This window comes from Scyliorhinus torazame, chromosome 6, assembly GCF_047496885.1.
Source record: "Scyliorhinus torazame isolate Kashiwa2021f chromosome 6, sScyTor2.1, whole genome shotgun sequence".
Taxonomy (NCBI): domain Eukaryota; kingdom Metazoa; phylum Chordata; class Chondrichthyes; order Carcharhiniformes; family Scyliorhinidae; genus Scyliorhinus; species Scyliorhinus torazame.
In genome coordinates, this window is record NC_092712.1 from 118,841,013 (window position 1) to 118,868,263 (window position 27,251).

The 27,251-nt window shown below is 46.4% G+C and overlaps 1 protein-coding gene across 4 annotated transcripts in view; it reads right to left on the reverse strand.

The window, feature by feature from the left end:
• Window positions 1-27,251, reverse strand: part of ctnnal1 (catenin (cadherin-associated protein), alpha-like 1) — a 501,890-nt gene that overhangs the window by 103,431 nt on the left and 371,208 nt on the right. For all 4 annotated transcript variants that reach the window (XM_072508728.1, XM_072508726.1, XM_072508725.1 and 1 more), the window contains one exon: window positions 1,081-1,251. In XM_072508728.1, the coding sequence (XP_072364829.1) occupies window positions 1,081-1,251 (171 nt within the window). The remainder of the gene's footprint in view (window positions 1-1,080; window positions 1,252-27,251) is intronic.

Here is a 27,251-nt window from a genome sequence, read left to right on the forward strand (position 1 = left end):
AGACAATCACCTCATTTCATACTCTATCTACCCACTTTCAGTGTATTTCCAAATCATTACATTCTCTTGCAATTATGAGTCTATTGGTTATGCTTATCGCTTGAATTTGTATGTATATTTTATTCACTGTGCCTTTTCATTGCTCAGCAGTCTATATTATACACCCAGTAGCAATATTGAGTGCATGTTCCACTTAACACTACAAAATTAATAAGTAGTAAGAATGTGAATGCGCCATTTTTACTTTGTGACATTTAGTGTGATTATGTTTATGCTTGATAACTCAACTGCTGCATATTCATCACCTGTTGTATCATCTGTTTGGAAAATAGCTTCAAATCAGAATATAAATACAGAATTGATAGCTGATGAAAAAGTTCTAGGTTGCATTTCTAATCAGTGTGTCCTCCCTCCCATGACAAGCGATCCCAGCAGCAATTAGCTGAGCCTATCTCGGAGGTATCCATGTGTTGCCATGAATCAGTGTTTGTAGATTTTACTGTGAAGCAAACCACACACTAAGGGCTATTTATAAATGCAGAGCGGTAGATTAATCTATCAGATCTGTTGCCACAGCAATGTTTAAAACAGAACTGTGGCAGATTTCATGTTTTAACAATTTAAATCAATTTTGGGCAAAACAAAAAGGCTTAATGTCCTCAAATGACATTCAACGTCTGCTATTAGATGAGAGGGTCAACCCCTTTAGGAAGACTGTGTTTACACCTGGTGAAATCAATGCTCAGAAAATAGCCGTACAAATGAAAAATGAAAATCGCTTATTGTCACAAGTAGGCTTCAATGAAGTTACTGTGAAAAGCCCCTAGTTGCCACATTCCGGCGCCTGTTCGGGGAGGCTGATACGGGAATTGAACCGTGCTGCTGGCCTGCCTTGGTCTGCTTTAAAAGCCAGCGATTTAGCCCAGTGTGCTAAACCAGTCCCTGGTATGTAAAATCTTCACCTGGTAAGGCCAGCATCAGGAATCTTTACACTGTTAGAGCTATGGTATATGTAGCTAAAATAACAAACCTGTAATATTTAATTTCTGGTTTACTTAATTCCCCCTCCTCCTTTCTTACTTTAAATTCTTTGATGTCAGCATAGATACTGTTGGGATGGATTTCATTGTCACCGTTTTGTCTCGAATCCGTGACAATCTCTATCACCTGATCTAAAGCCAACCTCATGCGGTGGAAAACGCCTCCCTTGTTTATTCGTGCTGATTCGCAGTCTGGATGCCGAAGACAAGTCTAGAAAACATAACACTGCATTAGTATCATAATATTCATCCCTGTTATTGTGAATAACAGTGCTCCAGATACAATTCAGAATCTAACTGCATGCATCTCCAGACTGCAGGCACAACTGTACGTCTGAACACGGAAATCAGGTTGAAATATTTTCATACAATATTATTTTATAATTCCACTGCGCTCATGTGATTCACACATCAGCTTGAAATGGCAGTGTTCTCTTGTTTAATTTACATTTCTTATGTCTTCTACTTTGTGAAGTGTCTCAGTAATTTTCTATTTTACAGATGTAATTTTGTTTCCATTCTTAATTGCACACAACAAATGAGTGACCCCAATTTGCACCTTTATAGAGGTTGACAAATTCCCCTGTTTTACTCCATGTAGTAGTTGGCTGTGTCATTGGAGGCAGAAAGCGATCTTACCATAAATACTGTGCAAAACATCTCATAGGATTTTAACATCTTTCTGGAAAAAACTGGAGTATCCGGGTTCTGAATGCAGGATGCTTGCAGGTTAAACATCCTAATATAATCACAGAATGGTTACAGGATATCATTGGCCCACCGTGTCACTCTGTAGGAACTTACCTACTCCTAATCTCCTGGCTTTGCCCTGCAGCCCTACAATTTTTTTCTTTACAGGTAATCATCGATCTGTTTTGAAGGCCTTGATTGAATATCTTCACCAAACGTTTAGGTACTACTTTCCAGGTCCTAATCACTGCGCAAGGATGATTTTCCTCATGTCGCCATTGATGTTTTGCAAATCGTCTTAAAACGGTGCCGCATGGTTCCCAATCCTTCCACTAACAGAATCAATTTCTCCCCAGCTACTCTGTCTGGACCCTAAATCGTTTAGTACACTTCAATCAAATCACCTCTTAAATCTTCTCTTCTCCAAAGAGAACAGGCCCAGCTTCTCCTATCTTTCCATGCAGCTGAAGTTCCTCATCACTGGAACCATTTTCCTAAATATTTTCTGCACCCTCTCTAATGTCTTCACATCCTTCTTAAAATGCGGTTCTCAGAAATGGCCAAAAGACTCCAGTTGAGACCAAACCAGAATTTTACACAGATCATAGGTATTGTACTCTGTGTACCTATTGAAAGATCCCAGGATCGTGTATGCTTTATTAACCACTTTCTCAACCTGTCCTGCCACCTTCAATAATTTGAAAACATAGAAATATAGATCTTCCTCACCGTACACAATACTTCCCAAGTTTTGTGTCATTTGCAAATTTTGAATCTGTACCTTGTACACCCAAGCCTGTGACATTAATAGCATAAAGAAGAGCAAAGGTCCTAATACGGACTCCTGGGAAAGCCTCTGTAACTTACAGTCCGAAAAGCAATCGTTCATCACTTCGCGGTTTCCTGTCACTCAGCCAATTTTGTATGCATGCTGCTAAGGTGCCTTTTGTTTCACATGGTCTAACCTTGCTGACAAACCTACTGTGACACTTTCTCAAATGCCTTTTGGTAGTCCATGTACACCATGTCAACTGCAAATTCCTCATAAACCCTCCCTGCTACCTCATCAAAATCTCGATCAGCTTAGTTAAATATATGATCTTACTCTTAGCAAATCTGTGGGAGGAGGGGGGAAGGCGAAATCAAGATATTGAATTTGATGATCAGCCATAATCATAATGAATGATGGAGCAGGCTCGAAGGGCCAAATGGCCTATTCCTACTTCTGTTTTCTATGTATCTTTCTATGTAAACACAAAAACCAGTGAAGAGTTACCACCAGCTTGATACAAAGGCTTCACGCTTGCAAGTGTTTTTTTTCTCAGTGAATTCCTGAGCATTCATGTAATGCTGCTGACCAAACTCAAATCTCTTACCGAGACACCCAAAAACTGTACTCTACCCTCAAAGAGAAATTGTGTTCCCTAAACTTAGTCTTCTAGCAGCAAATCCACTAAACTGATCAGTCTTACAACTGATTATTTAGTTAACTAATGTCCCACCAGCCTTGCAGATTTTCTTGGGGAGCTTAAAACCCCAGTCTTCTCTCTCTGACCCACACTGAACTCTCCCCTTCAATTTGTGCCTTTTCTGTGTCTATGCCACTGGATCACTCTCGCTAAGCAGCAGTAAAGCTTCTCCACTTTGTGTCATTTTTTCCAGAACCACTGACATTTCAACCCCTTATAATCCATCTATTTCAGCAAATTACTGCAGATGCTGGAATCTGAAACAAAAACTGAAAATGTTGGACAAACCCAGCAAGTCTGACAGCAGCTGTGGAAAGGTAATGGAGCTCACGTTTCAGGTCTAGGTGACATTTTGTCAAAGCTGTGCCCTGGAAGACTCTCAAGGGGCCGTTCCAATTGGTTTGCATGCAGGCCAGTAGATACTGGGTAAGTAGGTCTTAAGAAAGTTTAAGGCCTACTTACGCGAGCGCGACTTGATCCCTCCCCATTGTGGGCGGGTTCCTGATCCCGACACCTCATGGGACCTGGGTAGTTCCTGCGAGACATTGTGGCTGCTGGGAAGAGGTGGGAGGTTTCCCCCAGTATCCATCGGCCACGCCGTCCTCCCATTGGGGCGCGACATGGCAGTAGGTCGCGCCTCAAGTGTTGACACCGGGACTGGATCAGTGGTGTTCACCGGTCCCGATGGGGCGCCACTGCCGGAGCCATTCAGGACATGGTAATGGGCCAGCACTCTCACCACGCGAAACCAATGTAATTCAAACTGATGCCGGCGTGGGGTTCGCTGGGGTCTCATTCCAATCAAGAAGATGGCACCTCGAAGAACAGCACCATGCTTCGCGAACGCAGAGCTCGAGACGTTATTGGACCCCGTGGGCAGAGGGGGTGGGGTACTGTGTTCCCCAGGGTGGGAAGGAGGCTGCCACCCGCCGAGGTCAACTGGGCCTGGGCGGAGGTGGCAGAAACGGTGAGGGTCGTGGGCCCCACCGCCAGCAGCTCCAAAAGACACTGCACAACCTCCTCTAGGTGGCCTGGGGGAGTCACCATCTCCATGCACCTGACATCGTTCTCGTCCCACACACCTGCAGCGGATAACCCTGGTCACCCAGGAGCCAACTCCTCACCCAAGGGAGCGCCTCAAAGGTGTTAGGCACTGTCGAGTGCATCAGGACAAATGTGTCATGCACGCTGCCTGACTATCAGGCGCAGATGTGCATGATGTGCAGCCAGTAGTCACACACCAAATGCACATTCATGGAGTGGAAGCCCTTCCTGTTGATGAAGGGCACCCCCTCATGTGCCGGTGGCCATGTGTCCCACCGATCAACCCCGGACTTCGGGCATGCCAGTGATGGCGGCAAATCCCGCCGCCGAGGTAACCTGGTGGGTTCGGTCCGCATTGAAGTTAATATAGTCCGCTGCCCGGTAATACAGGACATCTGTGGTGGTGCGAATGCACCTGTGCACTGACGTCTGAGAGATCCCGGACAGGTCCCCGCTCGCCACCTGGAAGGACCCTGTGGCGAAGAAGTTCAAGGCGACCGTCACATTGATGGCAACCGGGAGCAGTTATCCTGCCCCATATACCCCCAAGGGAGCAGTTATCCTCCCCCATATATCCCCAGGGGAGCAGTTATCCTCCCCCATATATCCCCAAGGTTTCATGTGCACCATTATTTGGGACAGATGCCACATGATCTCCCTGGTCAGCCAGAATCTTCAGTGACACACTCGGTCTGGTAGGTCCTCGAAGTACAGGCGCCGATGGTATACACATGGCCTGGCGAGTCACCTCCTTCACACCTCCTCCTCAGCTGGTTGGATGGCCAGTTCTCAAGCCTCACCGGTTGGCCTCTGCTCCTATTGGGCAGGTTCACGTTCTGCAGGTTCCTGCTCAAGCAGTTCCTGTGTGAGTAGTCTCAGTGCATCTGCAAAGGCTGCTGCGGCCAGGCAGAAGGTAACCATTGCTGGCTGAATACCCAAGTCCATTCTCCGCAGGGGGATAAGGGCAGACGTGTTAGCATGGTGCCCCTCCAGGACCAGTGGCTATACAGTGGCCCTGGGTTGCACCTTAGCTCCAGCCTCCACATATCCCCCCCCTTCAAATCCCACCACCCCATCTGTCGGCCGTACCCCCCGACACTTTGCCTTCCAGACCGCATCCAGAGCCCCATCGGTGCCTTGCATGTGGCCTGGGATGGGGCGTGGGGCACGTTGACGCCACCATCGGTGCACTGGAGCATGGCGGCTGGTTCGACACCCGGCGCCAAACTCGATTTTCAGCTGACGCTCAATTCTCCACCTGATCGCGATTTGGGTGTCGCGAAGCGGAGAATCCAGCCCACAGTCTTTTCACCTTGAAACGATTTAGAAAACAAATGGAAATTGTTAGAATGCAATTCTAATGCAAGATCCTCCCAAATATTTAAACAAGGTGAATATAGATCTTATAAGGATTTGTTCAATGTCAACTGTTATTGTGTTTTCTAATTAAGTTGAAGTAGTTTTCTTTGTGTCAAAAGCATTCCTAGGTCATCTGATATGCAAAAACAATGGCATCAAGTTTAATTCCGTCAATGCTATTTTGATTTCAGTTGGAAAGGTTCCCATCCTCTTTCAAGATCACAAATAAACAGTAACTGTGTCAAGGCCAGCCTCAGGTTTTGAAGAACACATAGCTATCGATACATTTGAAGCAGTGAGCAGTTCCAGGACAAAGAAAATGACTTGCAAGTTTTATCACCACAAAATGTCCCAGAGAATTAAAAAACAATTTTAATTTTTTTTTTTTTTTTTAATAAGAGTACCCAATTCATTTTTTACAATAAGGGGCAATTTAGCGTGGTCAATCCACCTACACTGCACATCTTTGGGTTTGGGGGCGAAACGCACGCAAACACAGGGAGAATGTGCAAACTCCACATGGACAGTGACCCAGGGCCGGGATCAAACCTGGGACCTTGGCGCCATGAGGCAGCAGTGCTACTCAGGGCACCACCGTGCTGCCCTGTCCCAGAGTATTTTACAGTCAAAGTGCTTTTGAAGCCAGTTATTGTGGCAAAGTAGGATATAATTCAATGTTAGAGCCACAAAAGCCGTATCTTGGCTTCCATACCAGTAGTTCCACCTTCTACTCTTGGAAGTAATGGCTAATGCCAGGATGCACTACCACTGCTGTCCAAATATCCTCCTTTGTTTGAAAACTCAGCAGTCTATTCAGATCCCTAGAGCAATTATTAAAAGCAAAATTTGTTGATTTTTCTCTCTCGAACCCAAGAACAATGAGCCAATTATAATGTTAAATGTAAAATCAAGGCTCTCTTTCTTTCGCTGAAACAAGACATTAAGTTAACCCGGGGCAGGAAGTTAGGAAAGTGGATAGATGTACCAAAGACAAAGGCTGCCCCCAACCAAATAATAAATTTGATTACTATATTTGGTTTGGTCTTTAATCATAAAAATAACAGCACAGAAGAGGGCTATTAGACCTCTTGTGCCTGCATCAACTCTGGTAGAGCTACACTATATAATTAGTCCCTTGCTTTTTCTCCATAGGTTTGTATTTCTCCCCCATTCAAGTGTTTATTCAATCCTCTTTTTAAAGTTACTACTACAGCTGCTTCCACCACAGTTTCAGCCTATGCACCCAGATCACAAAACTGGCTGTATAATGAGTATTTTTGCACATCACCTAAGGTTCCTTTTGCGAAACACTTCAAATCTGTGTCCCCTGGTTACAGACCCTTTCTGCCACTGGAAACAATTCTTATTACCCTTTCAAAACTCAATATTTAAACAACTCTATCAAAACGCCTCAACCTCATTAAGCCCGTCTCTCTAGTCTCATCACATAACTGATTTCCCCCATCTTTGTGCCATTCTTGTGAATTTCATCCATACCATTTCCAAAGCCGTGACATCGTTCCTAACCTATGGTGCCCAGAATTGGCCACAATACTCCAACTGAGGCCCAAGCAGTGTTTTATAAAGGTTCAGCATATTTTCCTTGCTTTCGTACAGTACTATATGCCTCTTAATAAGTCTCATATTACTGCTCCTCATTCTTCCTACCAAAATCTATTGTAATAATAATCAAAGCCTAATTTTAAGGCTGATTAAATTGGATATCTTAAATTAAAGAATGGGCACTTTAAAAACCACAGTCTGCAGAAGCCTGCAGAATCCGAATATACAGAACTCAAGACAAGCGGTCAGGGTCTGTCTGAAGCAGCCCCTGAATAGCCCATCAAGTAATTATCATTACTACTTGAGATTCACTGGCCTATTTTCCACAGTTCCTGATATCCCATCAACTGATAGTCAGTCGCTCCTACTTAAGATGTAGTGGCCTATTGTTCACAGTTCCTATAACCCATCAAGCAATCATCGTTCCTCCCAAGACAGGCTCAGGTGCCCTGTCAACAGCTCATCAACCAGACCATTGGGCACTGAGACCCGGCCTCCTGAGACTCCATTGGCTGAAGGCCAAGGGCAAGTGGAGAAAGGAGGTGGGTGGCGACAGGGGGATAAAAAGATAGGCATTTTCCAGACATCTGGAGAGAAAGGCCTGGAAGTTAAGACTGGAAACAAAAGACTGGAAGCAAAAGACTCAAAGCAACAGACTCAAAGCTTGGTGTGTGAGGTGACCTTGACCAGACCAGAAGGAAGGAAGCACGCAAGCAACAGCCAGCAAGGATCACCTTCGCAAAACGAACCAGAGGGACTCAGGGATCGGATCTGTAGCTTACCAAATCACCTTTATGGGAAGTATAGTAGAATACTGGGCGTTTCTTGTATGTATAGTCGGTAATTTATGGGGTAACTATATTTAATAAAGTGTGTTGCATTATATCGGTGTCCTACTTGTTCTCCTCATAAATAAAGGCACCTGGGTAAACTTTAATTAAAGAGCTGTTTGAAGTTCTGAATTGGACAGATACAACACTCTCACTTCACATTTCTCTGGCCAAATTTACATCTGTCATTTTTCAATCTATTTCACCCATGCCCTCCTGAAGTCTGTCAGTATCCTCCTCATTGTTAATACATTCTCATTTTATCTGTAAACTTAGAAATATGCCTGTATACCCAAATCCAGGTCATTAATTATTTCAACTAGTCCAGTAGTTCCAACAATAAATCCTGGGAAACACCACCCTCCAGTCTGACAACCAGCATTCACTACTACTACTCTACTTTCTGAACCTTTGCCAGACTGGTATTTCTGCTGCCACTGTACCTTTAATCCATTGGGCTTTAATTTTGCCAAGTCTGCTAGCAGGTACTTTGTCAGACGTCTTTTGAAATTCGAAATGAACAATATTAACCACACCATCCTCATCGATCCTGTCTGTTGCTTCAAAGGACATGCGAGATCAAGGTCAAGTTTGTCAAATATGATTTGTCTTTAACAAATTTGCACTGGCAGTCATTGATTAGCCCACATTTTTCCAAGTGGTCATTCATTTTGTTCCCTATTTTTGCTTCCTAAAGATCCCCAATTACCAATATTAGGTTGACTGATTTGTGGTCACCTGGATTCTTCTTTTTCATACTTTGGAATAGGGCGTAACATTTGCACTGTTCCAATCTAATGGCACCAGCCCCCATATCCAAGGAGAACTGGAAGATTGTTGGCAGAGACTCGGCAATGATCCCCTTTAATTCTCTTGAGTAATCCAGGATGCATCCCATCCGGAGGAGGTGACTTTTTCCACTTGGAGTACTGCCAACCATTTAAGCACTTTCTCATTATCTATTTTTATCCTCTCAAATATTACCACTGCCTCCTCTTTTCACATAATCACTGTACTCCTTTTCCACGTTGCATTAGCCATTTGAAGCATGTGCTTAAAATAATAGATTAGAAGATTACTTGACAAGCATTGAAGCAATTAACAGAGCAAATCCGGGTGATGGTATATCACAACAGTGTTACAGTCAGTGCTGCCTTTCATGTTCTGATGCATCAAAAGGGCTCTTGTGAACTGGTTAAATGTGAGTGATCAGAGTAACTGAACAGAGCTAATACATTTCAACCACAGCTAAATTCTTATCTGAAGATTCTTGTCGAGGCTGTCTCTCAAGAGCAGACACTCTGAAAATATTTTAGATAAGTCAATTTATACTTTTAAAATTTAACTAGAGTTGCATATAAATAGATTTCATCCTTTCACAATACACAAGGCCAGATATTGCTACGAACTTGTCTGTAAGCATGAAACGCAAAGCATTCCATGCTTTACTGATATACATTATCCATCTACTCTGCACATCTTTGGATTGTGGGGGGGTGGGACCCACGCAGACGAGGGGAAAATGTCCAAACTCCACAAGGACAGTGACCCAGGGCCAGGATCGAACCCGGGTCCTCGGCGCCGTGAGGCACCAGTGCCAACGACTGCGCCAACCTGCCGCCTATACATTAAAGATTTGACAAAATATTTTGATTACATCATGTATATCTGCATCTGTCTAAACTAATTTTAGAGGCAGCACACTTTTATTTCATATTTTCTTCAAAATTATGCTGTCTGATACAGGGAATTGTGCAAACAAAGTCTTTATTCCAAGATATAAACCGTAACCATATAGCTAATATATTAATACCAAAGAAATGTTTGATCAGTTAAGTAAATGTATGCCACAAGCAATGATCCCTCTGACTTCTGTTTGCTACCGCCATAATATTGTCACTTCCTCCTACAAGTACCCATCTCAAATTGAGCATTGTGCACAACCTCTCTGTTCCATATGTATCACATTCCTGATTGCTGCGCAGCTTAGAGGAAACATTAGCCAGAAGTGCAGATAGTGTGCAGGCTAGAGCTATAATGTATATGGTGAAGGCAACAGAAAATAATTCAAATCTCAACATCCAATAATACTAACAAGAGTAATTCAAATCCATTTTCTGCCATTTTTATTTCACCTTGAGAATAAAACTTGTGTCAAGATCATAATTAGATAATTGGTCTCAAAAGCTTGGGGAAATTGCGAGTGGAAGGAAAAAGAGAACAATAGAGCAAACCCAAACCACTATCTGGTGAAGCCGGCTGGAAAGTGTGTGTTAGTGAATTGGGACAGTTAAGAAGTGGAGGCAAAGTACTGGAGGCGTGTTCACACCCATTAAATAACCACCTTCATTTGAGAAAGAAAAGCTGGAAAGGAAATTGAGAGGGGATGGCGGCAGGGGTGATGATCATTAATAACATCAGAAAAGGCTTATAATAACAAGAGCTGTTCAGTGAGTGGATTTTGATGCATCAGTTACGTGGATGTTGGTGACCTAGAATCATTTAACCTATGGCTTGCAGTTCTCAAATTAATTATACAGAGAGCATTCACTCTCTTATTTATATTGTCGGCGTTAGCCCTCACACATCCAGCAATATGATACAATCAACAGTTACAATATGCATAAACAGTATCACTAGGATGTTTTAACTCCAGGAGGGACAGGAAACATAACCCCCAACCTGCAATGTCTACTTTCAATTTAACCAGAACAAATTGGGGATTGGGCGAATAGGTCTGTCGTCAAGAGAAAGGTGAGACAATATAACATTTAAGTGAGATTGCGCAACTTTGTTTTTAGCAAACGTGTGGATTTAACAATTCATGTCAGGTTTCCCATGCTCGGGAAATCTGACAGTTAAAGAGACCCAAGAAGTGGTGGATCCAGCGAGCAAGTGCTTTTCCAGCACGGTTTGTGGGTCAGGAACAGGAGGATTGCTTCTTCCCCGACCCCCAGATCCCAAGCTTACCTTCCGCATTTGGCACTTCACCTTCTCCACAATGCGTAGTTCAACACCTTCCTTCACCCGAGGACGGTCTCCTGCTCCTTTTTCTCCTGAGCCCACCTTTGGCCTTCTAGTACAGGCCTTCCTAGTAGCTAACAGGCCAGCCTCTCAATCTGGCCAGTTGTTGGATGGGCAAGAGAGAGAAAAATTCAAACAAGGTCCAGCTGTTTGCAAACGGTGTGTTCCCCATATATCTGGGTTTCTCAGCACTAAGTGTCACCTCTGTTCCTTCCCCACCTGTCCTTCAAGATGTTTAAAAATAAATGAAACTAACAGCTTTACCTTGGGGCAAAAATGGCACAGTGGTAATATTAGGGCAGGGCAGCACGGTAGCCTTGTGGATAGCACAATTGCTTCACAGCTCCAGGGTCCCAGGTTCGATTCCCGGCTTGGGTCACTGTCTGTGCGGAGTCTGCACATCCTCCCCATGTGTGCGTGGGTTTCCTCCGGTTTCCTCCCACAGTCCAAAGATGTGCAGGTTAGGTGGATTGGCCATGATAAATTGCCCTTGGTGTCCAAAATTGCCCTTAGTGTTGGGTGGGGTTACTGGGTTATGGGGATCGGGTGGAGGTGTTGACCTTGGGTAGGGTGCTCTTTCAAAGAGCTGGTGCAGACTCGATGGGCCGAATGGCCTCCTTCTGCACTGTAAATTCTATGATAATTACTGGACCAGTAATTCCAGGGGTCCAGACTGATGCTCCAGAGACGTGACTTCAAATCTGTAGAGCAATTTTGGTACAATTGAATGGCTTGCTAGGTCACTTCAGAGAACAGTCAAGAATCAATCACATTGTCTGAGTCTGGAGTCGCAAGTAGGCCAGGCCGAGTAACGATGGAAGATTTCCATATATAATGGATATAAAATCCCACCTTCGCATCTAATTAATAAATCTGAAATAAAAGGATAGTCTCAGTAATGGCGATGAATCATAGAATCATAGAATCATAGAATTTACAGTGCAGAAGGAGGCCATTCGGCCCATCGAGTCTGCACCGGCTCTTGGAAAGAGCACCCTACCCAAGGTCAACACCGCCACCCTATCCCCATAACCCAGTAACCCCATAACCCAGTAACCCCACCCAACACTAAGGGCAATTTTGGACACTAAGGGCAATTTATCATGGCCAATCCACCTAACCTGCACATCTTTGGACTGTGGGAGGAAACCGGAGCACCCGGAGGAAACCCACGCACACACGGGGAGGATGTGCAGACTCCGCACAGACAGTGACCCAAGCCGGGAATCGAACCTGGGACCCTGGAGCTGTGAAGCAATTGTGCTATCCACAAGGCTACCGTGCTGCCCTGCCCTAATATTACCACTGTGCCTTTTTTGCCCCAAGGTAAAGCTGTTAGTTTCATTTATTTTTAAACATCTTGAAGGACAGGTGGGGAAGGAACAGAGGTGACACTTAGTGCTGAGACACTTAGTGATGAAGAAACTACCCTCGTGTCATAAAAGAAATTTCTGGTTCACTAACTTCTTTCAGGAGAGGAAATCTATTGTTTTTAGCTAGTCTGACCTACAATGCAACTCCAAACCCACAGAAATATGTTTGACTTTTAACGAGGGTGACCAGATTTTTGGGTCCATGGGTGACCAATCCAGGAGTCGGGGGTGGGGCAGCTGAATGTAGAAAGTCATGTGTTAATCACGCAGAATTCTAGTGCAGCTAGAATTAGCAAACCTAATTAGACCCTAATTACTGAACACAGCAGCCATGAGCCATAGACTTTTATTTCAATTACATTTCTGCCTCATTTTCTTAAACAAACTGAACCAAAGCTATTGGTCACAAGATCCCAGAATCTTCTATTCCATTCTAAATTTACTGCGAAATGCACAATGATCAGACCCTGATTTTATACTGAGTTCTACCAATAGACATTTCCAGTTGGAAGCTGAATTTTAAATGAGCAAACCTGCCTCAAATGTGGAAGATTTTGTTGCACCCAGAGCCACAAGCAGAAAGGTACACAATATTTCAATGCGAAGTTTGGTTGAATGAACTTTGCCTGCCACTTTCCTTATCATGATTGGCAGTTTATCAACGGATGCCATCCAACTATCACTTCAAGTGTGTCTTACAGACTCCGCTGTCAATCTTCTGTTGTCCCCCAAAGGAGATTCCCTCCTCCTGACAGAACTCCTATAAATTCCCCTCTAAATCCCACCAGTAACTCCTATCAAGTAACTGCAAGACCTCCTAGGAATTAACCCAGTGCCTCCTCAAAACACGACCAAAATCTCTACCCCCAATTATTTCACAAATAGTTCACGTCCAGAGTGATTTTCTTTTCAGAGCTTTCCCCCGAATCAGAGAGCGCGATCTTCATACAGGTTGGTAAAAGGCGATTTATTTTTAATCAAACAAATTCTTTCAAACAGGAACCTCCATTCCAAAGCAACACATTGAAACGGAGCACATCCATGGCACATCCCGATTAACCAATTTTGGCATTTTGCCAGCAGGACCACTTCGGGCACTGAAATGCGACCAATCAAGGCAGTGAAAAGCTGTCCCATTGAAGATCATTTTGGGAGAAAAAAAATGCTCCCAGCCAAGTTCTGGATGTAGTCGTGAAGGATTTCTGCACATGCAGAGAGTCTTAGAGCAGCTAGTTAATAGTTAGCCAGTGATTCCCAGAGCATGTGCAAGAGGAGAGTTTTTTCTGGCTTTGCCAACAGTAATTTGGAATGCGGGCGGTGTGGCAAAGCGGAAGGGACTCGGGAGAGGCAGTGAAGAGACACTGATGCCGTGCAAATGGTGAAGTACTGACAGCAATCTCAGATATGGAATGCGATTTGTGGCCTCCTCAGCAAGGCCTGGGCTGGGCGCCATTTAGTACTGGTCCACGCAACCAGACCTAAACAGCACCTGAGGGATTTCCCAGGCTTTTGGAAACCGCTGGGTGGTTGGGCACAGGGCAGGGTGGCCCCCTGGCACTCCTCCTGTCACTCAGGCACCTTAGCACTGCCACCCTGACACTGCCAGGGTGCCCAGGTGCCTGTGCCAGGGGTTGGGACCGAGGGGTCCATGCCCATGAAAGGGGTGATGAGATGGGATATGAAGTTGGAAGGGGTGAAGATCGGGTATGAAATGGCTTCATAAAGGTTGGGTGGGAAGGCGGTGGTATATTGTCACTGGACTAGTAAACCAGAGACACACGGCAGATGGTGACATTTGAATTCAATAAAAATCTGGAATTAAAAGTCTAATGATGACAATGAAACTATTGTCGATTGTCGTAAAAACCCATCTGCTTCACTAATGTCCTTTAGGGAAGGAAATCTGTCATTCTTACCTGGTCTGGTCTACATGTGACTCCAGCACCACAGCAATGTGGTTGACTCTTAAATGCCCCCTCAAGGGCAATTAGGGATGGGCAATAAATGCTGGCACAGACTGTGATGCTCACGTACCATGAACAAATTTCTTAAAAATTGCCAATGCAAAACGTTAAGGTGAAAGTGAGCATCCCTGCCTTGTACCCCTGTGCAAACTAAAATACCCCAAATTTATTGTGTTCATGCGAACAGTAGCCGTGGGGGTCATATACAACAGCCTAATCCCGACAATGACCCCATGTCCAAACCCAAACCACTGCAATACCTTGAAAAGATACTCCCCATTAAACCTGGTCGAACACTTTCTACGTGTCCATGGAAATTATTATCTCCGATGCCGTACCCAATGGGGATGACATCACTACATTCAGTAACCTCCTTATATTGGTCGACAGTTGTTAGCCCTTCACAAACAGTCTGATCCTCAGTTATGACCCCCAACAAACAATCCTCCAAGTGAGTCGCGAATGTCTTAGCCAGTAACCTTGCATGGCATTTAACAGTGATATAGGCCGACGAGACCCATACTCCTCTGTATCCTTAGCCCTTTTTCAGGATTAGAGAGATCGAAGCTTGTGCCAATGTGGGCGACAGTTCCCCTCAGGCCAACGAGTCAGTGAACATTTCCATTAGATGAGGCCCCAGCCCCATTGCAAAATTTTAATAAAATTCCACTGGTAACCCATCTGGGTCTGGAATCCTCCCAGACTGAACAAAGAACAAAGAAAAGTATAGCACAGGAACAGGCCCTTCGGCCCTCCAAGCCTGCGCCGACCATGCTGCCCATCTAAACTAAAATCTTCTACACTTCCGGGGTCCGTATCCCTCTATTCCCATCCAATTCATGTATTTGTCAAGATGCCCCTTAAACGTCACTATCATCCCTGCTTCCACCACCTCCTCCGGCAGCGAGTTCCAGGCACCCACTATCCTCTGTGCAAAACACTTGCCTCGTACATCTCCTCTAAATCTTGCCCCTCGCACCTTAAACCTATGCCCCCTAGTAATTGACCCTCTACCCTGGGAAAAAGTCTCTGACTACCCACTCTGTCTATGCCCCTCATAATTTTGTAGACCTCTGGTCGCCCCTCAACCTCCTTCGTTCCGGGCAGCACGGTGGCGCAGTGGGTTAGCCCTGTTACCTCACAGTGCCGAGGTCCCAGGTTCGATCCCGGCTCTGGGTCACTGTCCGTGTGGAGTTTGCACATCCTCCCCATGTTTGCGTGGGTTTCGCTCCCACAACCCAAAGATGTGCAGGCTAGGTGGATTGGCCATGCTAAAATTGCCCCTTAATTGGAAAAAATGAATTGGGTATTCTCAAATTTAAAAAAAAAAACTCCTTTGTTCCAGTGAGAACAAACCAAGTTTATTCAACCTCCCCTCATATCTAATGCCCTCTATACCAGCATCCTGATAAACCAGGCAACATCCTGGTAAAAGGATGCATGGAACCAACTCACCTTATTTCGTTCCTCCACTATCAGGAAATCTAAATCATCCGGGAACTGTATCATGTCTGAGTCCCACTCCAGGGGCTCAGGTCTCAAACACCTCATTCACCTTACCTGGGTCAGAGACCACCCGCCCCCAAAGTCCTTTATTTGCCCAATCTCTCTCAAAGCCACCTGCTGGCTCAGCTGGTGCGTCAACAACCTATTGGCCTCCTCCCTGTGCTTATAAACACCCCTCATACCCGACGCAACTGGCCAACTGCTTTCCCCATAATCAGTTTGATCGCCATTTGCAGCTTCTTCCTCTATTTCAACTTCTCCTCTGGGGTCGAATACTGCCGATCCTCTGCCAGAAAGGCCTCCACCAACCTCTGACTTTCCATCCTCCCAACCATCTCCTTGTGCGCCTTGATCTAAATCAGTTCCCTAATTACCACCTTTAACCCCTCGTAGAATGTGGAGGGAGAAACCTCCTTGTTATTTCTGAATTCCACGTACGTGCCCATAGCCACACCAATCCTCTCACATGCTCCCTTATCTGCCAACAGTGCCGCATCTAACCTCCATGGCAGTCGCTGGGTGCACCCCTTCTCCACGCACAGATCCACATAGTGCGGCGCATGGTCTGACAATTGTAGAGTATTCCGAGCCTACTGGAAGCAGTGCTTTACCCATATAAAAAAGTCAATATGGGAGTAAACTGTGTACATGCAAGGAAAAGGAAAATCCTTCTCACTCTGCTGCCCGAGCTTCTACGGATCCACACTGCCCATCCGTTCCATGAATCTAAGCAACTCCTTCACCACCCACAAAATCTTCAGGGATTTGGGGCATGACCAATCCAGCCTGGGACAAGCGCACAGTTAAAATCCTGCCCCATAATCAACTGATGTGTATCTAAATCCAGAATCTTCTTAATGAACTCCACATCATCCCAGTTAGGAGCGTACACATTCATTAACACCACAGGAACTCCCTCCCACCTTCCACTCATGATCACATATCTTCCCCTCAGATCCCTCACTATGTTACCTACCAAAATAGCCACCCTCTTATTAATAAGCACTGCGGCTCTCCTCGTCTCTGTATCGAGCCCCGAATGGAACACTTGTCCCACCCAGCCTTTCCGCAACCTCGTTTGATCCCTAATCCTCAGGTGAGTTTCCTGTAAAATGACCATGTCTGCCCTCAAACCTTTTAAATGGGTGAACACCCGAGGTCTTTTAATCGGTCCATTCAGTCCCCTCCCATTCCATGAGAACAGTCTGGTCCTTGGGGGGGTGGGGGGGTCTCCAGTTCAGGACAGAGTAGGTGGGGAGAAACCGTACCCACTCGTGAAAAGATCAAAAGCGAAAGAGCAGATTTAAAGTCATTGGCAAAAGGAGCAAAGGTGATACGAGAAAAACCTTTTCATACAGCGAGTAGTTAGGGTTTGGAATGCATCGTCTGTGAGTGTTAGAGGGTGGTTCGCGGTTGAATCGAGGTATCCAAAAGGAATTAACTGATGATTTAAAAAGAAATGGGGACAAGACAGGAGAATGGCACCTGGTGAAATGCTTGTTTGGAGGGCTGGTGCAGACATGATGGGCCAAATGGCCTCCTTCTGTGCTGTAACTATTGTGTGAGCAACCTACGGACGTACTCTGAAAAAATATCAAAATCGATAAGCATTGAAGTGATATTTGGGTTCTCCTGCCCCTCTAAATTCCACTTCAAGGATATGAGACAGAGGTTATGTCCTTTATTCTGTGGTTAAGGGAGTTTACAGTAGTATTCTACTGCATTGTGATCGCTATGTACTCTTCATGATGATAAAGAAACGTCAGTGGCAATTTATTATCAATAACTAGCATTTCAGCAAACTGCCATAGATTCTTACATGGCAGCCAAACAATGTGACTGAAATTATTAAACCCACCCCATTGGCTCCATCATTCAGAACTTGGTTTGTCAGCAATACCTATCCAAAGGTTGTGTGCCTTTACTCTTTAATAAATTACAAATTTACCCATTCTTCAAAAGCTTTAACCAAATCATTTAGTTATTAAAATAAAAGCAAAATATTGTGGATGCTGGCGATCTGAAATAAAAACAGAAAAATGTTAGAAAAACCTCAGGTTTCGCAGCACCTGTGGACAGAGAAGTAGATGTAATGTTTCAAGTCCAATGTACCAAAATATGACCGGTTCTAAAGAGTCATATTGGACTCAAAACATTAACTTTAGGTTTCTCTCTCCACTGATGCTGTCTGATCAGCTGGGTTTTTACAGCATTTTTCTTTTCTTAATTTAACTCTTTGTTATAGTGGTTCAAAGTCAATTCATAGTTAGGCTCCTGCACAGGTTCAGCTTCAACATGGGTTCAACTCATAGCTTCTTACTCATAGGTTCTTTAATTTACAATGATGTTGCTTCGTTAACCTCTTCCACAAATATTTTCCTATATCCACTGCAATTACTCTTTTATTACCGCAGGTTTTAGGCAAATCCCACACCTAGGGCGGGATTCTCCCCTACCCGGCGGGGCGGGGGGTTCCGGCGCAATGGAATGGCGGGAACCACTCCGGCGTCAGGCCGCCCCAAAGGTGCGGAAGTCTCTGCAACTTGAGGGGCCAAGCCCTCACCTTGAGTGGTTTGCGTTCCATCGGCTGGCGGGAAAGGCGCCTCGCCAGCCGGGCCGAAAGGTCTTCGCCGGGTGACGCATGCGTGGGAGCGTCAGCGGCTGCTGACGTCATCCCCGCGCATGCGTAGGGGAGGGGGTCTCTTCCGCCTCTGCCATAGTGAAGACCATGGCGAAGGTGTAAGAAAAAGAGTGCCCCCACGGCACAGGCCCACCTGCGGATCGGTGGGCCCCGATCGCGGGCCAGGCCACCGTGGAGGCACCCCCCGGGGCCAGATCGCCCCGCACCCCCCCCCCAGGTACCCCGGAGCCTGCCCGCGCCGCCTTGTCCCGCCGTTCAAAAGGTGGTTTAATCCACGCTGGTGGGACAGGCATTCCAGCAGCGGGACTTCGGCCCATCGCGGGCAGGAGAATCGGCGGGGGTGGGCCCGCTGACAGGCGCGGTGCGATTCCCGCCCCCGCCAGCCGGCGGTGCGCGATTCCCGCCCCTGCCGAATCTCTGGTGGCGGGGACTTCGGGACACGGCGGGGGCGGGATTCACGCCAGCCCCCGGCGATTCTCCGACCCGGTGTGGGGTCAGAGAATCCCGCCCCTAATCTTTTATCTAGCAACTTAGCCTTCCTGCATAGCTCACTCATTTTAAAGGCTGATTAATTTTTTAAAGGCTGATTACTTTTTTGTTTCCGATCTAGTATCAAATTATTTTGCAGAAATTACATCAAATACGTGGTTAGTAATGTTTTGTGACGTGTCAATATTTCCTTAGAATTTACACTGATACATTCAGCCATTTATTTGCCTTTGCATCTTCTGCCATGGGCTGAAACAACATTTCAATGTTTTGTAATCTATGACACTCATCTTATTTAACAAGAAACACTGGGTTATATAACCTTATTCACTGTATTTGTTCTGGCACATATCACTTTATATTTCTCAATATTAAATCCCAAGAGTTTCCAGATCTCTGAATGTTAACATTTCCCATTGAATATTTAGCTTTTGCATGAAGCTTTACATCTGTGAACGCAGACATTCTGTTTGTAATACGTTAATTAACGAGGCAAGAGTTTCTCAAATCAGAAGATGATAATGGGATCCAACAAGGTTGTCCCTTGTTATATCAACCCCATCTGCCCAGCCAAATGACATCCTTCAATCCACTTTCTCTCTGGAATCAAACCAACATTTATCTAAACTTTATTGTCCCTTTCACATTTCAGGTGGTAGAGTTCTAGCAGACTTCCAAGACAAATAGCAGAGTTTTCTTATTACTGTTTTTAGGGTTTTCTTTTGGCCTAATATTGGGGGAAGGAAATGCAACAACAACAAATATTTATATAAAACTATATAATACGTCTTGGGAAAAGCTGTGAAGGGATTTGAAAATAGGATGAGAATTTTTAAATGAAAACGGTGCCCGTCAGGGAGACAAATACAAGCGAGCAGAGGGATGATGAGGGAGTGGGACTTACTGCAAATGAAGACACAGACATCCAGGGCACAATTCAGTGGAATTGAGTTAAAGTCCGCTGAAATGTGGGTTTAGCTGGGTGCTTCTCGATGGCTGCGGCACCAAGACCCATCCAGTTATTCAACGGCACTTTGCCGGGTTTTTTTTGGCCTCAGGGAGATTCTCTCTATCAAGGTCATACTTAAGAGGGATTTTCTACCGGCGAGCTTCATCTCGCCAGCAGGAAAGGCTCCTCGCAGATCGGGGCACCATTTTGGAAGACTGCCCCCCCCCCGTTTTAGACCGTCCCCCTAATCTTGGGGAGGCCCTTGGGTACCGCCCCTCTCTACATGGTAAGGCCCTCCCATCGGGCCCGATCCCTGGCACCTGGGAACCCTGACAGTGTCACCCCAGTGTCCAGGCAGCACTACCAAAGTGCCAGGCTGGCAGTGCCAAGGTGCCCGGATGCCAGAGGGAGAACCAGGGTACCACCCCTGCCCTGTTCCTGACCATCCGAGGGTTTCTAATTGTCTGGCAGCCCCCCCCCCCCCATGTTTGTGTGGACTAGTAGCAAATGTTTCCCTGACGAGGTCTCCCAGGCATGGCTGCTCCAGTGGCCGGGTGAATCTGACAAAAGCATATTTAAATTAGCTCTACAGCTCATTTAAAAACACGGATCTAGATTACGCAGAGTGAGGGCATCCCCGCAAAATGGAGATCTGTGCTGTTGCTGATTCGGGCACCATATTCCGGTACCTCGTTGGTGTCAATAACAAGGTTTGCGCCCCATGCCAGTGGCTGCATGCTAAACTGGCATTTGCATGCATTTATCGGTCATTTGCAGGTTGGGCCACGTGCTCCGCCTCTCTCAAGCAGATGTCTCGCAGGCGTGAATTACGACAAGTATTTACAAACGTGGACTGGGCGCCATGGCTGGGGAGCCGAGTATGAGGCTAAAAACAACAGAAAAAAACATGAAAACTGTTGGGCTTGCTGGGGGTGGCTGCCCGGGCTGGGAGCAGTAGCGGGTAGTGATTTGGTGCCAAGTCTGTGGACTTGGGGTGCCCCCCTCTGGATTGGGGTGGTCTGGTTCAGACCACCATTGCTGCAGTCTGTATTTTAAACACAACTCTTTGGTGCTATTTAATGGACCCTGGCTGTTCATACTGCTGAGTATTGCCTGTGGCCTTTTAAATGCTCAGAAAGCCCCATGTCATCTGGGAGCCCACCCAGGCCTTCCCCCTGGACACCCTCATATCCCAGCTGTATCACCAAAGGCCAAGCTCAGTCAGGAGCCCACCAGATGTTGGCACTCAACAGAAGCACTGTCCCATTGCAGAGGAAGCAGGGCATTAGCAGAGCTCACCAGGGGACACCTGTAAGTGGCATTTGAAACCCTCCCCGGTTCTCTGCCCCTCTCAGAGCAGAGCTCCAGTGACCCCCACCTCTCCTGGTCACCAGCCATCCCTCCTGGTGAGACTGGCAGCACTGACTGTGGGGGGGGGGGGGGGGGGGGGGGGGGGGGGGGGAGGGTCCTCCCCAAGGTTGGGGAGGGTATGGGGGGATGGTGTCAAAAATGGGAGTGTGTCTGAAAGGGGGGCGGGGGGCGGGGGGGGGGGGGGGGAGAGAAATGATCAAAAGATCGGGGTATGGTTTCCAATATAACGCCTCAATCTGTGAGGAGCCTTTCCTAAGCTCCCCAGCAGGAAATCCCTCCAAGTGCAGTCATGGCGGAGAGAAACACCTGAGGCTTAAAAAAAGCCAAAGTGTTGTAGAATAGCTGGGTCATCAGGGCCTCTGATCTGGTCAGAGACAGAGTCTTGAAACTGCTGTGGAAAATATGCTGCCCTCCTGGGCATAATTTCTCAACATCAGCAGTTAGATAAAGCAGGGCTGTGTCCTGACACCAACTCTCCCTGGCATATTTTTCTCCATGTTGTTAATGTATGCTTTTGGTGACTCAGATGATGGCATCTCCTTACATGTCAGATTTGATGGCAAGCTGTTCAACTTGGCAAGACTCTGCACCTAGACCAAAGTCTGTATTGTCCAAGTCCGTGAGTTGCTGTTGGCCGATTATGCCGTGCTGGCACCCCATACTGAAGTTCACTTGCAACAGCTTGTAAATCTGTTCTCCCGGGCCTCCAAGAAGTTTGGACTGACAATCAGTGTCTGGAAGGTCAAAGTTATGGGCCAGGATGGAGAAACTCCCCTTTCCATCAAAATTGAGAACTTCACTCTAAAGTTCATCAACAGTCCCATGTATCTTCGATCAACAATTACCAGAGACCTGTCCTTGGTGCCGGAATCATAGTAGCATTTCCAAGGCTTGGTAAAGGTTTGGCAAAGGTGAGAAGTTAAGTGTTTACCAGCAGAGAATAAAAAACTCAGTGTACGTGTGCAGCACGGCATGCAGTGGTTAGCACTGCTGCCTCATGGCGCCGAGGTCCCAGATTCGATCCCGGCTCTGGGTCACTGTCCGTGTGGAGTTTGCATATTCTCCCCGTGTTTGCGTGGGATTCGGCCCCACAACCCAAAGATGTGCAAGGTAGGTGGATTGGTCACGCTAAATTGCTCCTTAATTGGAAAAAAATGAATTGGGTATTCTAAAGTTATTTTTTTAAACCTTCAGTGTACCAGGCTCGTGTTCCAGAACCCTCCTTTACTGTATTGAGGCACGGACAACGTATGCAAGCCCAGAATAATGGCTGAATAGCTTCCACCTCCTAGATAGACAGAGTGCTGAACAGGGAAGTACACCAGCGTGCAGAGATCTCCAGCATGTTCGCCCTCTTGAATCAGCAGTGACTCTATTGGCTGGGTTATGTGAGCTGAATAGATGATGGCTGAATCCCTAAAGACATGCTCGATGGGTGAGCTTGCTATTGGCAAGAGACCAGCAGGTTGCGAGTGTCTACGATACAAGAATGTCGGCAAGTAAGGCCTCAATTTGATCGGCATCAGCATCAACGCAAGGCCAGTCCTCACTGCTGACCAGAGTAGAGACAACAGTCAGGAAGGGTGTGGGATAAACAGAGGATGAAAGAAATGACCAGTTGGTGGAAGAGAGAGCACACTGGAAGAAAAAAATATCCGTTGATCTCAGGCCAACACCATTCACCTCCGCCAGCTGCGGAACGAACGGTCACTCACGAACTGGGCTCTATAGCGACAACAGATGATGCTCAATACAGAAGTGACGTACACCCTGGGCACAGTCCATTATTCTCCAAAACAGATGATGCCTAAAACATCACTTATTTTTCCCAACTCCCACATTCCATTTGGAGTTAATTTCTGAAGGCAGTTTTTAATTTAATCCTAAATCATTTTACAATCTCTCAACTCCATAATTATTTGAATAAACATGCTTCCCTTAGTTTTATTTTTAACTTCCTTCTTTATCCACTAGCCATCCTTACCTCATCTATATTGTATGTAATTAATTTCAACCTTCGCAGATAACGGTCTAAATTCCTTCTATTTTTATATGGTTTTTAATCCTCTAGTACTTGTCAATTTTTTTTGAATTTCACTACCACAACTTTTGAGTCTTGCTCAAACTGGGTCGCCAAAAATAGAGAGTAACACCCATATTATATACCATGATTTAAAGGTCAAATACATACCAGTAGCTCTGAAGGCACCGGATATAGTAACGGTAATGAGCACTGACAACATCCCAGCTAGAATTCTTAAGGACTAGCCAAGTCTTTCACTGAACTGCTCCAGTACAGCTGCAACACCTGCTTCACCCGGACTGTGGAAAATTACCCAGTTATTTCATAGAATTTTACAGAATCATAGAATTTACAGTGCAGAAGGAGGACATTCGGCCCATTGAATCTGCACTGGTCCTTGGAAAGAGCACACTACTTAAGCCCATGCCTCCGTCATATCGCCGTAACCCTTTTGGACACCAAGGGGCAATTTAGCAAGACCAATCCACCTAACCATCACATCTTTGGACTGTGGAAGGAAACCGGAACACCCGGAGGAAACCCACGCAGACACGGGAAGAAAGTGCAAACTCCACAAACAGTGGAGTTGAAACCAGGTCCCTGGAGCTGTAAGTCAGCAGTGATAACCACTGTGCCGTCCCACATGTCATCCTGTCTATAAAATCTGGACAAATCTAAATGCAAAAGTTACCACTCCATCAGCTAAGCGATGGAAATTTTTGTCAATAGTCCTTTCTTACACAGCAACAACTTGTTCACCAAATCTTCAGTGAGGGCCCACGCAGCTTCAGCCCCTAATACAACCTTGGTTCAAACATGTAAAAAAAAAAAGAACTGAACACGTGAAGTGAAGTGAGAGTGATTGTTTTAGACATCAAGACAGCATTCATCAAGGAGCTCTAGAAAAATTGAAGTCAACAGGAATCGGGGGAAAACTCGCCAGTAGTTGGAGTCTAGCCACAACTATCATAAACAAAGATGATTCAGGTCGTTGGACTCCTATCATCTCAATTCCAGGAGTTCATCAGGAGAAGTGCCCTAGGTCTACCATGATCAGCTGTTTCATAAGATCAGAATCTAGGGGAGGCACTGGTGTAATGCTTTTTTACTGGACTAGTAATCTAGAGATCCAAGTATTGCTCTGGGGACCCGGGTTCGAATCCCACCATGGCAGATGGTGGAATTAAAAATCTAATGATAATCATGAAACCATTGACAATTGACATAAATACCCATCTAGTTCACTAACTTTGTTTAGGGAACGTCATCGATGGTCCGAGTGGCCTAATTCTGCTCCGATGTCTTATGGTATTATGGGAAGCAAATATACCATCCTTACCTCATCTGACGTACATGTGACTCCAGATCCACAGCAATGTGGATGACTCTTCTCTGCCCTCTGAAATGGCCAAGCAAGCCACTCAGTTTAAGGGTGATTAGGGATGGGCAACAATTGTTGGTCCAACCAGAGCTGCCCACATCCCAAGAATGAATAAAAAAGTTGGGATGTAAACTGATGATTACACAACTCTCACTACCATTCCCGAGGCCTCAGATATTGAAGCAGTCCATGCCTACATGCAATGGGGCCTGGACAACATTCAGGCTTGGGCTGATAAAAATGGCCACACAAGTGCATGGCAATAATGAGGGAATCTAACCATCTTTCCTTGACATTCACTAGAATTGGAGTCCACTATACCTAAAAGTGGAGCCATCTCGACTTTGGGGGTTTGAGATACCCTCAATTACGACTCAGGAGAGGAGTTCGATAATACAAAGACTTTAATAACCAGAAAACCAGACAGCTGCCGAGAAGTGTGCTCACTGCAGTCCTCCAAGGGCTGTTGCTAGCCTCTATGACCCTTTCTTTTAGGAGCCTCTGACCCTCTGACTTGATGAAAGTCATGTCTTGGGCACTGTACCGCCGACTCCTGGTGGCGACGGGCTTACAGTTGGGAGTGAGTGAGGTTCGCGAAGAGAGGGGGGGGGGGGGGGGGGGGTGGTGCAACTTTGAATGTCGCCACGCTACATACCGTGAGCGGGGACAGTGGTCCGCCGAACTTCAGGGTCAGGCTTCGGTGGCTGCACTGAAAGTCCAGACCGAGCAGCAGGGGGGCGCAGAGGTGAGGGAGGACATAAAGTTTAAAACGGGCGTATGTGGCGTCTTGGATAGCGAAGTTAGCGACACAATACCCCGTGATTTGGACCGAATGAGACCCGGATGCGAGAGCGATAATTTGGGAGGCGGGATAGGTGCACAGGGAGCAGCGTCTTACCATGTCTGGATGGATAAAACCCTCCGTGCTCCCGGAGTCAAAAAGGCAGGGGGGTGTCGCGGCCGTTGATTTGAACCTGCATCATTGAGTTTCGCAGGTGCTTCGGCCGAGATTGATCGAGCGTGATCGCTCCTAGTTGCGGGCAGTCAGAGTCCTCGGTTGAATCGGACTCGCAAAATGGCCGCCACCGTCGGTCGCACGTTTTGAGTTTTGAAGTTGGCCGCCGCCAAGATGGCCGCGCCCATGACTCGCACGAGGCTGATGACGCGTCGGAAGTAGGCATGTCTGGCCGCCACACGGCCGCGCTGCGGGGCCTGTGGTCCCGGGAGTTCGATTTCTGGGCCCGATGAGACTTTTGTTTCTGGCCTTTGGGCCCAGCCAGGCAGACCTTCACGAAGTGCCCCTTCTATCCGCATTCGCCGCAGATAGCGGAGCGGGCCGGGCAAAGCTGGCGTGAGTGCTGGCCTTGCCCACAGAAATAGCATTGGGGGCCCCCGGTGTGAGCGGGTCGTCGCGCGGCGCAGGCCTGAAGCGTGGCTGAGTCTGGAGGGGATCGAGAGGGGTTCGCAAGGTCCGTGGAGATTATGGTGGGCCGCTTCCAGGGAAGAGGCGAGCGTTACCGTGCCTTGGAGGTCCTTCGCTCCGTCTTCTAGGAGCCGCTGCCGGATGTACGTGGATCGGATACCGGACACAAAAGCACCACGAATGTATAAGTTCACGTGGACTTCTGCCGTCACCTCTTTATGGTCGCAGTTCCTGGCGAGCACGGTGAGTCTCTCCAAGTATTCATCTAGCGTTTCCCCGGATCGTTGGCGGCAGGTCGAGAGCAAATGTCTGGCGTGTACCTTGTTTAACGGCTTTACGAAGCGCTTCTGTAGGATTTTGACCGCCGTTCCGTACGTCGTAGCTTTCTCGATCACGGAGGATAGTCGGTGGCCCACCCGGGCATGTAGTAAGCTCAGCTTGCGAGGTCCGTCAACTTCAGTCTCTGAGGAATTCAGATAGGCCTCAAAACACCGGAGCCAGTATTTAAAAATTTCAGTGGCTTCCGGCGACAGAGCGTCCAAATTGAGCTTCTCCGGCTTTAGACCGCTGTCCATCTTGATGTAGTCTGGTTATTAAATTGAGATCTGGTTATTAAATTACAACTCAGGAGAGGAGTTCGATAATACAAAGGCTTTAATAACCAGAAAACCAGACAGCTGCCGAGAAGTGTGTTCACTGCACGCTGCCTACTGAACGTAACCTTATATAGAGCTTCGCCCCCCCAGGGTTCCAAACCCGGTCTCAAAGGGGCCTACGCATTAAGGGTACATATGTATACAGATATCATTCACCACAGGGTTAACAGATAGAAAGGCAAGGGCCATAAAACAACAGGTGGTCTTACATAGGAGAGCTAAAGATGTGATGTCCACACGGCAGTCCAGAGAATGTTTTAAAAGCATTCAGTGAACACTGAAATGCTACGTTGTCATGGAGATGAATGGAGCTTAATGAGGTTCTCAGGTTTCAATTTATCTGTGTTTGCTGGGAGCAGGGAAAGAAACTATACTGAAAGGATGCTGCTGTTAGCAAGCTTCGGGCAGTGAGGGCTCGAAGAAGCCCAGGGAGCCATTTATAGCTTGGTGCTTGCA